The sequence below is a fragment of the Rhamphochromis sp. 'chilingali' genome, assembly GCF_963969265.1.
Source record: "Rhamphochromis sp. 'chilingali' genome assembly, chromosome: 12".
Taxonomy (NCBI): domain Eukaryota; kingdom Metazoa; phylum Chordata; class Actinopteri; order Cichliformes; family Cichlidae; genus Rhamphochromis; species Rhamphochromis sp. 'chilingali'.
The window spans coordinates 36,767,745-36,779,985 of record NC_137939.1 but is presented as its reverse complement, the minus strand read 5'-3'; the positions used below and the strand labels follow the sequence as shown (position 1 = coordinate 36,779,985).

General features: G+C 48.3%; 1 protein-coding gene across 2 annotated transcripts in view; it reads left to right on the top strand.

The window, feature by feature from the left end:
* The first annotated feature begins 3,389 nt into the window (after positions 1-3,389).
* Positions 3,390-12,241, top strand: part of acss2 (acyl-CoA synthetase short chain family member 2) — a 21,137-nt gene continuing 12,285 nt past the window's right edge. For both annotated transcript variants that reach the window (XM_080898422.1, XM_080898421.1), the window contains exons 1-5: positions 3,390-4,075; positions 5,887-6,082; positions 10,809-10,900; positions 11,035-11,138; positions 11,212-11,284. In XM_080898422.1, the coding sequence (XP_080754548.1) occupies positions 3,952-4,075; positions 5,887-6,082; positions 10,809-10,900; positions 11,035-11,138; positions 11,212-11,284 (589 nt within the window). In that variant the 5' untranslated portion in view covers positions 3,390-3,951. The remainder of the gene's footprint in view (positions 4,076-5,886; positions 6,083-10,808; positions 10,901-11,034; positions 11,139-11,211; positions 11,285-12,241) is intronic.

Sequence of the window (12,241 nt, the reverse complement as noted above, 5' to 3'; positions counted from 1 at the left end):
AACTTTTTTTTTTTTAAATTTTTTATTTGTTTGCGTTTCTTTTTTTTCTAATTTTATTTTTGCGTGTGCCGTTTAGCTCCGTCATAGTGACGAGTGGGCGGAGTTAAAACAGGCGGATCAGAAGCCCTGGCGGCCGGGCAGAGGTGGTGGAGATGGGTGGGGGTGAAGACAATTAAACATTAAACTTTACGTGAACTGTATTTTGGCACGTTTGTCCGAATGAATTTGTTGAAACTTTTGCTGGCGTCACGTTAAAGCTGGTGGCGTGAGGAACTGGAGGCGGAGCTTCCCTAGAGACTGACCCCATTAAGGCCCGCCCCTCCAAACCAGTAAAAACCTTCAGTAAAATTCACACGAAGCTCTGAACTGTTAGGAAAAAAACACGTCGGCGTGGAACTGTGACTTTCTGTCTAAATCTTTTTTTGAGGGGATTAGAGGAGCAGGAAGTGAGCTTGGGTTTGGTCTAAAGAATGCTCGTCTGTGCTCGGAGGTATTTGATGTTGAACCAAAACAGCAACAGCATGGCGGCATTGCTGCGTCCACACTTACCGCTGTCTTCAGTAGCATAAACGTCTTCTTCAGCCGCTGACCCTCCGCCATGTTGGGCTCTCAGCAGCACAGAGTTGGTAGAAAAGAGGTAATGGTTCTATTCTTCCACCCCTGTGGTCCCAGTAGCCGATCCAGAGCTGGTACGGAGCATCTTCACCTGGACACAGCTGCTCTGTTCTTGGAGAACCTCTGAGGGCGAGGTCCCAGCATCACGCTGGTGGAAGAGCGGCGTTACTTCCTCCGCACTGCCAACATCAGGTGACCAGGTTAACGGCGCTTCTGTCTTTGTGCTGAGAGTTTTTTTTCACGTCCGAACGCGGACTGCGGTCTGCTTGAACGATAAGTGTGTCACTGTAAGTGTTAGAAGGACTGTGGTGGTGTTTCATGTCTGACTGGTACAGAACGTGTCTGAGCGAAGGGAAATACTCGCTTTAAAGGTAATGATGCTTGACTGACCTCTGACCTCTCTCCCCTTTTAACGCTCTGTGCCGATAAGCGTGCACGCCGCGGGCCAAGCGCCACCCGAGTCTTCTCTGTCCGGGCTTCTCTCTGTGTTTGTTATACTTCTTTAATAAAGTTTCGTACAGACAATAAAACAGTATTTCCACGCCTGAGTCGGCTGTTTTTCCTCCTCTCCACAGAATCGCGCTCCAACTTGGCGATGACAGGAAAACAATCCTTCAGGTGTTTGTTAAAAACCACTCCCACTCAGAGAGGCAGCAAAGCTGAGAGTATGATGGGTTTTTTTGGTCTGCTGGGTTTTGAGTCTAACATCTGCAGGAGGTCCAGATGTTCTCCTGAAGCAGCGATGGTGTGAGTCACAGCAGGAGCTGAGCTCACTCCTCTGCTCTTCCCAGATGTGCCTCTAAGCTTCCAGCTGCTGATGTGAGCTCTGAGACGACGAGGCTCTTTCTGCTCTGTCAGCAGCTGTCTGTGAGTGGATGATGATGAGCTACAGATATGTTTCAGGTTCGATTCTCAGTTAACGCTGATAATCACAAAGATCTTGAATCCTTAAAGGCCAAAAATGCACATGTGTTTGTAAAGGTCTCCACAGCCACCACCTGAAGCTGGCCTTGTTTTAACTGGAGGAAAGCTTTGTAGTGTTTATGCACTGGTGTGTGAAGCGCATCTGTGGTGTGAACGTCACGAGAGCGTCCGTGTTCAGGTTGCTGCTGGGGGGTTTCAGGACCAGCCGAGCATCGTTTAAGCCTACCCAGGGGTGGCTGCTGATGGCTTGTGACGGCGTCAGAGGAATACTCTATGAATCCCAGATTTCCGACATCTCAAAGCTAAGACCAAACTGGTTTCCTCACCATGACGATTAGTTCGCTGTCCTCGGACGACATCCGCAGTCACAGATCTCAGTCCAGCAGAGCAGCTTCGGGATGTTCAGGAGATTCTCATTATGGGTGCTGCAGCTGTATGATGTCATGATGATGTCATGTCACCAGAATATATTGTTGAATCTGAGCCAAGAAGTATTAAAGGGGGTCCAGCCCAGTACTACCAAGGTGTACCTAATAAAGTGGCTGGTGAGCCGATTACAGTATAATATCCTGATTTCCTGATAACATTTACATTTACAATAATTGATTACACAGCGGTGAAGAGTAGACTTTATCAAAGTAGATGTCTTTCTGAAAGCGCTGTAACTAAGTTTAAGACTATAATCCACCCACTGTTATCATCTCCAATGCCCTGTACCAACATAGAGCGGAGCAGCTATCTGAACGCTGCTCCAACAGAGGTCGATTATCTTGTTAATAATTTCTCCTCCTCACTACGTACGACTCTGGATACTGTAGCTCCTGTGAAAACTAAGGTCTCTAATCAGAAGTACCTGACTCCGTGGTATAATTCTCAAACACGTACCCTAAAGCAGATGACTCGTAAGCTGGAGAGGAAATGGCGTGTCACAAATTTAGAGGATCATCATTTAGCCTGGAGAAATAGTTTGCTGCTTTATAAGAAAGCCCTCCGCAAAGCCAGAACATCTTACTATTCATCACTGATTGAAGAAAATAAGAACAACCCCAGGTTTCTCTTCAGCTCTGTAGCCAGGCTGACAAACAGTCAGAGCTCTGTCGAGCCACCGCTCATCCTACAGAATAAAAACTGATTAGGAGGAGACTGAGTGATAAATGTATAATTAAAGATTTTTCTCTTTCACGAGGATCAATAACGGGTCATGAGCTTCTGAGACCGCTCTCCTGTCTCAGAGAAATGCTGCCGGATTGACTCAAATACTTAAAAAATAAATAGATAAAAATATGATATGAGGGACTGCTGTAATACACAGCTGTGCCCACAAGGGTGCAGCATTGGACCGTTATCAATAATCTAAGGAAAAATGAAACTAGCCTCAAAACACCACCCTTCCATTCACTATTCACTTCCGCTTCTGGAATTGCAAAATATATTTGAGTAATTCTAAGGATGAAGCTCTGTCACAGGTAAACTTAAAACGCATGGATTGAACACAAAAAAGTTCTATAAGAGTTGGATTCACCGTGCAACACCATCTGTCCGACTTGACGGTCATTAGAATCACATAAATTCTGTTTTTGGCTTCTAAACTGGATTTCCATTCATCGCTTTACCTATTTCTCATTTTCCCAGCACAATGTAAGTTCAAGACTTTTGCACAGTACCGAGACTGAGCCAAAATTGAATAAACAAAACTTTTACTATCTTAAACCCTGTGTGAGAAGCACTTGAATGCAGCACCAGCCCTGTTTATTATTGTTAGTACTGTAAATTCTTACAGTTCCGTGAGTCCGCGAATCAGCGGTGATCTCTGATTGGCTGCCCCTGGAGCCAAACAGCGCTCAGCGCCACACGCTTTCCTGGAGCAGAAGAAGAAAAAGAAGGAGCTGCGACCTGTCAGCTCAGAGACGAAACCCTCTCAGCGGCTCCTTCGGAGAGTCCACACAGGCTCTTCTCGGCCAGAGGTCCAACTGCTGCCCACATTTATCCAGAACACACTTTACACGCTGAAGCGGGAGGAATCTTCTGCGCACGCGTGTGAATTCTCTTTCTCCTGAAGGCTGTTAGCTCAGCGCGTTAGCCTGTTAGCTGCTCCGTGTCCGATCTGCAGGACTTTCCTCGAGAGGAGCGGACAGAGTCCACGGGAGCTACACCCACACTCACCTGGGATCCGGTTTACAGACGCACCTGCGAGTTTACGGTCCAAGCTCGGCTTCTGCACACAAAGTCTGAGCGGAAGCTCAACAAAAAAGCTCCTGCAGAACAAGGAAGTCTAAATGAACTTTGCTGCTAGCCGTTAGCTGGCACCCTGCTAGCCTCGTAGCCACTATTCATTAATTGCAGCTGAAGGACACCTGCCCGCTAGACCCGTTGTTTCTTCTGGAAGCTGAGCTCACGGCTCGAGTTTCAGACATGATCCCTGAGAAACCCCCGCAGGAGAACGTGTTCCACGGCTCCGAGGAGCTGAAGGAGGCTCACGTCCCGAGTTTCGACAAGTACAGAGAGCTCTACATGAAGTCCGTGGACAACCCGGACGGTGAGTCTCCTCAAAACGGTAGCTCAGGTAGCAAAGACGACACCTGCGACCCCAGGTGACACAGGTGATGGGTCAGGGTTAAAGCAGAAGTGCAGAAACGTCATCGTACAGTCAGCTAAACTTATAAAGTGTGAATGGGCAGGTGCAGATAGTCCCGGAATGCACGCGCACGGGGGTGGAGTGTAGACCTGTCTTCATGTACAGATGCACCGCTCCCTGCGCGTGCCCTCTGTGCTCTCCTTTGATCTGTGACATTTTCCGCTCTTTGGTTTGGATTCAAGCGATCAGGCAGGTGCAGTGACATCATAGCCAGAGACCATGGAGACCAATTTAGTCTTACCAGTTAGCTGAAAACCACAAATCCAAAAAGATGAAATGGATTAAATACAAAAAGAAACACAAGATTTTGGGTGTGAAAGCTGCAGTTCCTCTAGTGACCAGCGGAGGCGCCAGCACTGAGTCGGTACCCATGGAGTCCCAGAACTGGACCTCTGGATCGTGTTTGTGCTGTTGGAGCCTTTTGGAGCTTTGTGATGACATCATGTGACCAGTAATGTCTGCTGTGAGGTCACTGCACTAATCATCTGAGAAGGCGGTGCTCCGGGTTGATGCACTAATACGGTCCAAGGATGCAGCTTGGTGACCGCACAGCATTTGGTGATACCTTTGACTCCACCCTCTCATCCACATGTGGTCACCTCTGGAAACACAACGGCGTGTTGGCATCGTGGCTACGCAGGCTGCTGTTAAAGCCATCAAAGTTTAGTGAGGGTGACAATGAATGATCCAAGCATTTATGTAATCCATTTATTGTAATGGGAAACAACTTTGATACCAATAGGCCGAAGAAGCTGAAAAGATTCAGCATCTATAAAATTAAACATGTAGCAGAGTGTCACATAAAACCATGCAAAGACTCATGTCATCTTTGTTCTGTTTCAGAAGCTAAATGACCGCTTGGGCAAAAATAACATGAAACTTCTCTTTATGACTTGAAAGAAAGTTTTGCTGTTCTGTTTGTAATAAGTGTAGTTTAGTGTAACCCATAGACATGAACTTTGAGATTATTTTAGTTTGGTGGCAGTAAGGAAGTAGTTTTACCTGCTCAGGTGGTTTCCTGGAGGGAGGTGTGTAAAGCATGATATCAGCCGGTCTGTGCTGCAGGCTTCATGCACAGATGACAGTTTTTAGAGGAAAACGTTGCAAAGCGGCGTCTGGCTGCAGCAGCAGCTGTTAAACAGTTTAACCTGAGCTGGTTGATTATTAACAGTGATTAAAGCCGGCTGTTTATAGGCTCTGCTGTAAGCGACACCTTTTCAGGTGTGTGTGTGTGTGTGTGTGTGTGTGTGTGTGTGTGTGTGTGTTAGTGTTAAAAACAAACTGTAAACACATCAGAGCAGTGCGTCAGGAGGGCAGACATATTTAATATGAACTGTATTTGTAACGAGCATAAACTCTGTACTTGGAACATAAACTGTCCTCAGGAAGAACAACAGGGCGTAAAATACTGTAACACGGCGGTTATAATGTAACCACGCAATTATGTGATACAACAAAGAGAATAATAAATGGTACCAGGATGTTACTGCAGTAATAATACAGTGTAAGGGTACATTGGTATTTCCACGCTAACGATGATGTCACAGACGGAGTGATGCCCGTGGTGATGGAAGATGCGTCGGGGTGTGTAACTGAAGGAACCGCAACCCCATGTTTATTTACTGTTTGTTGTTGTTGTTGTTGTTGTAATAGTCGTACAGTTCATGTGCAAACTGATGCGTCTCCCTCTGATCGCTCTTCCTGTCCCGCAGAGTTCTGGGGCGACGTTGCTAAGGACTTCTTCTGGAAGACCAAGCACACGGGTCAGTTCCTCGACTACAACTTTGATGTGACCAAAGGAGAAATCTACATCAAGTGCATGGAGGGAGCGTCCACCAACATCTGCTACAACCTGCTCGACCGCAACGTCCACGAGAAGAAGCTCGCCGATAAAGTCGCCTTCTTCTGGTCAGTGTGTGTCTGTGATTTCAGCAGATCTATGAGCGCACGGTTATGCAGGCGTGCGCGCGTGTGTGTGTGTGTGTGTGTGTGTGTACTCTGATCAAGAGACCCCCCCCCCCCCCCAATAAATAACTAAAATAAAATTAGCACTGTTAGCTGTGTTCTTATCACTGGGTCCTGTAAACAGCTGGAGAACAAAAACCAGTTTCATCTCATGACGGTTGTCGGGCCAGCAGGACTCTCCCTCTGAACTCACTCGGCGTCTCAGCTGAGTCTGCTCGTCCGCCCTGAGGACAGAGAGGCACGACTCCAGTCCCTGACCCCGGCAGACACGTGCAGGCGGGGGCTGGTTCATGGGTGGGGGCGACATCGTGAATCTCAGGTGTGAATAAAGCCAAACAGACGCGAGTTTCTCCATCAGTCTTACCTGCACTGGCACAAAGCAAAGGTGTGACTGCTGTTTGGTTGCTACAGTGAGTCAGCACACAGGCGCTTCGACCAATGAGGAGCGACCTTATCCCAGATGTTTGTGTTACAGACGCCAAAACATTAAATGCAAGTGGAATAGCTTAATCAGAGCAATGAGTTAAAAATGATGATAATGCAGGAACTCGACGAATAAAATAACACTTACATAGAAATAATATGTAAAAGCTCATATTTTAAAAGAAAAAAAAAAGAAAATACGAGATTCTGGAAAAATATAAACAACAGGCTCAAATATATAAAAAATTAAAAATGCTTTTGGCCTCTGAGTAGCTGCATCTTGTTCTCACGACCTTTGAACTTTGGCTGTCATGTCCAAGCCAGCCGTTCGTTCTTGGGGCTGATACAACACTAACAGTAGCAGGACCGAGCACGGGCACATGGTACACCGCCGTCCTCTCCTTTGTCTCCGTCTCTCAAACAGATTGTGTGGTTGGGTTTATCAACCATGAATCTGAAACGAGTGATGTCACTGAAGCTCACAGCCTGAGGAGGAAGAAAATGTTTCATTTTCACGTCAGAATAAAAATGATTTAAGTCTGAGAGACTTGAACATAAATGGCATTTTAGATAAGCCAGCTCTGCCCTCTCAGGCTTCCTTTCATCGTTGCGTCACTGTCCTGTGGTCACAGAGGAGTGGATGCTGCGAGCAGAGCTTCTGAAAGCAGCAGAAGGTCACTGGAGAGGCCTGGAGGGCTTTTATCCACCAATCTCTGGAAAGCATCCAGAAGGTTCAGTCCAAAGTTTGCTGAGCGTCATCCAGCAGATTAATCTGGTTATTGATTAATGCTCGAAGTAATAAAATGTTTCCACACGAGTGCAGCTGATCACCTTTAAGACTCGACATCTCTGTTCCCGTGTCAGAGCTGAATTACCTGTGGGCTGCCTGCAGCAGAGAGAAATCCCTGCAGGAAGCATTAAACCTGTCACATAAATCACTGACCTCAGTTTGTTTTAGAGGATTTAAACTGAAAATGCTCAGGCATTAATAACAAAGCAGAGAGAAGCGAGTCTAACATGTCATGTTTTTAAAACTCCAGGTTTGACTTCACAGTTTCATTCAATTTAGTTTTATTTATCCAACAACAGTCGCCTCAAGGTGATACCGAGAAAACCCAACAATCATATGAGCACTTTGGTGACAGTGGGGAGGAAAAACTCCCTTTTAACAGGAAGAAACCTCCGGGTCAGGCTCAGGGAGGGGCGGGGCCATCTGCTGTGATTGGTTGGGGTGAGAGAAGGTTGATGTCAGAGGCTCCACCCACCTGTTTGTGTGGGGCAGCCAACTAGAAGGAAGCTTGCTTTAACAAGGCGGAGCTAATATAATATATTTTAATGTTTTTATCAGGGTCGTTTCAGTGCTGGTTATGGAGTCGAAGCTCCGCTGATTTTAAGGGTTTTTGGCCTTTTCCTGTATTGACCTTCTTTCCTCAGAGCGTGAGACCCTGAGCAGGTCCCCTCTGAGTGGGGAGAGGACCCAGAGTGACTGAGTCTGATCTTTGTGAGACAGTGAAAAACCTCCTCACAGCTCCTGGAGTCTCAGTGACGTTTGAGCCAAGTGTTGAAAATAAATCCAACACTGTTGTGTATTTATAGGTGCGTGTGTGTGTTCCTCTAACACAGGCTGCTGTGATGACTGGGCTAAGAAGCGCCGTGACCTTTTGTTGGAGTGTTTGCTTCCAGAGTGTGTGCGTTAGCTTGTTAAACACTGAAGAAGTTAACACCAGATTAGCTGCTGCTGCTCGAGAACGTGCGCAGTCCCGTTTAACGATCTAATTAAACGATGTGGCTCAAATTTAAAACAAATGATGTCAGAGGTGTTTTCTGGTCGTGCTGTAACTGCTTGCTGAGACTCCTGTAAAATGCACAAACAGACATGTGTGCAGCTCTGAAAGTGTTAATGTGGTGGTGCTATAAATGGCCCAGCACCTCCACACAATCAGTCACGCCAGAGGGGCGTGAGCCCGACGGCGGGCACGCGGACCCGGCAGCTCGGATATCAGCCTGGAATCCCAATCCCAATCAGCTGAGAGCAGCAGGCGGGTCACAGAGACCGCTCAGATATGTGAGCGGCCCTCCCACCATCACACGCTCATGCACGCTCGTGCACGTGCACACAGCAGTGTTGAAACGCCCCTCGCTGCTGCAGACAGAGGCAGATTGGGATCCCAGCTGCTGCTGAGGTTCTGGTTGTGCAGCTGATACCAGTCCGTACTGGACGACAAACGAGCGAGAGCCAGAAGAAGCACTTTACACCTGAAACGTGTCAAATTTATGCAGCTTTTCCCCGCCGAGCGTAACGTCATTCTTACGGCAAACACGAAGCTCTAGAAAGCAGCTGAAATGTGTTTGGTGTTAGTTTCCTGTTGTGAAAGAAACGTTTTCTTTCTTTAGCAAGTTTGTAAGTTCAACACTATGAAAGTAAAACTGACAAGTTTTCACAGCTCACTGTAAAATCAGCCTTTGATCTGAAATGTATGCAACTTATTTTTAGATGTATGAATTTTTAAAAATAAACCTCAATCCTGGTTTGTGCCAAATTTCATCTGCGCTCCGAACAGCAGTCAAACAGTTTCAGGTGTAATGAGCAGCTGCACTACACTGAACAGAGTCACGTTCTGGGCTGGTTCCAGTTTGGAGTTGGTGAACTCAACTAGCTGAGAGATGATTCACCGGCGTCCAGGCAGCGTGGACAGCAGGTGTGTAAATGAGGCGATGTCGGTGTATCTAACAGGAGGGTGAGGGGGGCGCCTGTGTGTGAATCTGCAGGCGTGTGAGGTTGTAGTTGCAGTTTTTCGGTGCTGTTTGTAGTCGAGTTTGTCCACGTGGGATCTGAGCCACATTATTCTGTCTGCAGCCTGCAACGCTGCCCGGCGAGCTGCCCGGCGAGCTGCCCGGCGAGCTGCCCGGCGAGCTGCCCGGCGAGCTGCCCGGCGAGCTGCCCGGCGAGCTGCCCGGCGAGCTGCCCGGCGAGCTGCCCGGCGAGCTGCCCGGCGAGCTGCCCGGGCTTCAATCATCTGCAGAGGCAGAGCTGTCACAGCTCGTCCGCCTCTGTCTGCTGTAAAGGCTTCATCTCATCCCTGCAAACTGCACGCGTGTGCAGGAGAGGGAGGGAGGATGTGCCCTCGAGTGTCGCTGTTGCAAGTTCCCGAAACGGCCAGAATGACGCCGTGTTGTGAAAAAGCAGAAAGTTTTCATGAGGCAACTTCAACAATGTGAAGATTGCTCAAGACCAAGTCTGTGCCAAGACTTGGAGTTTCTGCTCTGGTTGGTTTGTGAGTTGTTGTTCTTAAAGGAACACCAAAACCTGTTTGTCCAGTCTGGGGTAAAAGGTCATTCAATCATTAGTTTCACCCAAACACAGTGTGGCTCCTTCAGGATCTATAAATATGAGAAATTGCCCAAATTTCTGCTCTGGTTGGTCGTTGGTCGTTACATGGAGGCTGACCTTATTACACGAGTGTGCTGCTGGATGGACGTGACCTCCTGTTCTGAGAGAGCATGAACATCAGTGTTTTCCTGCACAGAGGCCTGATGAAGTCGTTGATGGCCCTCAGTTACTTTAACCTCTGGGACCGTTCAGTGGAAAACTGAATCAAAGTGCAGATTTCTGTCACGTAGTACCAGCAGTGCCGTTATCAGCCTGACTGTTCTGAGTATCACGCCTCTGCTGCTCTTCGGCGCCGCGCTGCGTGAATCCAGTGACGGTTTTTAACTTTGGCTGATTTAAAATGATGTGAAACCAGCAGCCAGCTTAGCCGAGCTAGCATTGGCTAACATTAGCTAGAGGAGAGACTGCTCAGGGTTTGATTTGATCCTGAACGACTCCTGTGCATCATGGAGCCTCCCGCCGACGCTCACTCTAACTTCCTCTCAGCTTTGTGGCCTCAGGAACGCATCGCAGAGGCTGAATGCTAACAATTACGCCCTATGTTTGTGTGGAAGTTGTGTGTACGCAGTCACTGATCTGAGCTTAAAACAGTGCAACACAAACCAGAAACAAAGATTTTGGTCGCAAGCACAGAAATCGATGTGACGGACGTTGGCGAGCACAAAGAGCAGAGGCTTTAATCAGGAAAGTGACCGTCGAGCTCATCAGCTCGTGTGACAGGCCCGGTGTCGCGTGTTAGTGATGTGTTTCCTGATCTGAAGGTCATCGGCTCTCGGAGGACGAAAGCATGGAGATGTGAGGAAACCTTACATCTTGTTGTTTGTTTTTAATGCATGTGTTGAATGCTGATTTCAGGGAGGGCAACGACCCCGGCGACGAGCTGACGGTGACCTACAGGGAGCTGCTGCAGAGAGTCTGTCAGTTCGCCAACGTCCTGAAAGCTCAGGGTGAGTTATCCGCTCGCTGGCACCGCCCCCTCTCAGCGCTCTATGAAGTGAAAGGTTTCGTTCACGATGGTTTTATGTGCTCAGATATTTGGATCGAGTCGTAAATCCTGCTCGCTTCTCTTTTTTGTCTCCAGGCGTGAAGAAGGGCGACCGCGTGTCCATATACATGCCCATGGTGGTCGAACTGGTGGTCGCCATGTTGGCGTGCGTACGCATCGGAGCGGTCCACTCCATCGTGGTGAGATGCAGACGCCCGTGAACACGGTGGTTTGAGTTAAAGATGGAGGCTAACGTTGGTCTGCTGCTCTCAGTTTGCAGGTTTCTCTGCAGAGTCTCTGTGTGAGAGGATCGTGGACTCTCAGTGCTGCCTGCTCATCACTGCAGGTCAGCCTCACGCACCTGCAACAAGTTCCCGCTCATTAAAGATATCCTTAATCCTGCAGGGGGGTGGTAGCAGTGTTGAGTCTCACCTTGACCTCTGACCTCCTTTGGTTGGACAATAAGCTACTCGTGGGTTGTAAAAAAGGTGAAATGGCCGAGTTAACTGGGGAGCGAGATCCAGACCCACGAAAAGCTGCTCACGCCAATCATTCCATCTTTATTGATCTCTGTCTTCACCCAGAGGTGGAGCCGGGACGCTCGCGGCGTCAGGGTGGAGCGTTTATGTTGCTCGTTTATTCGTCCTGATGATCTCATACCAAACGCGCACCTTTGAGTTCACGCTTTCACCTTTTATGCAGCGTGCACACGCGTTTCACCCACCAAGCTGGACGTGGCGGTGAAGAGAGGCGCTGGTCGAGGTGCTGAGTTGGGGCCAATAATCAGTCTTATTAGCTGGATTAGAGGGTGGTGATATAATCCAGTTAATCTGCTGTGTTATTGGCCACACACTCATTCATCCTGTAAGCAGATCATGAGGCCCGGTGCCTCTGTGGCTGCCGTTAACTGTGACCAGCACAGGTGGAGGTTCGGTAAACTGGTGCAGGCGTAGCTGCAGAGTTGATGCTTTGTTAATCCGTGTGCACATTATCGCGAGGAAGCATCCGTCCTTAAACTAGGCGCTGAGGATTTTTAAAGCTGGGATCTTACAGTAAAGCTAAAGTTAACCTGTGACCATCACAGGTGCTGCTGCGTAAAGCAAAGCATTTCCCATCAGCTCTGCTGGAAGGGAGAGCGATTGGCTGTAGTGACGAGGATCAGACTGAAGGTGGAGCACATGGGGAGTGACTCGCTGATGGAGCTGCAGTGAAAGCTGAGCTCCACCAGTCTGATGTCACAGCTTCGGCTGTCGGGGTCCGTGTGCTCGAGTGACGCAGCAGCGTACAGAAACCACGCAGAGCA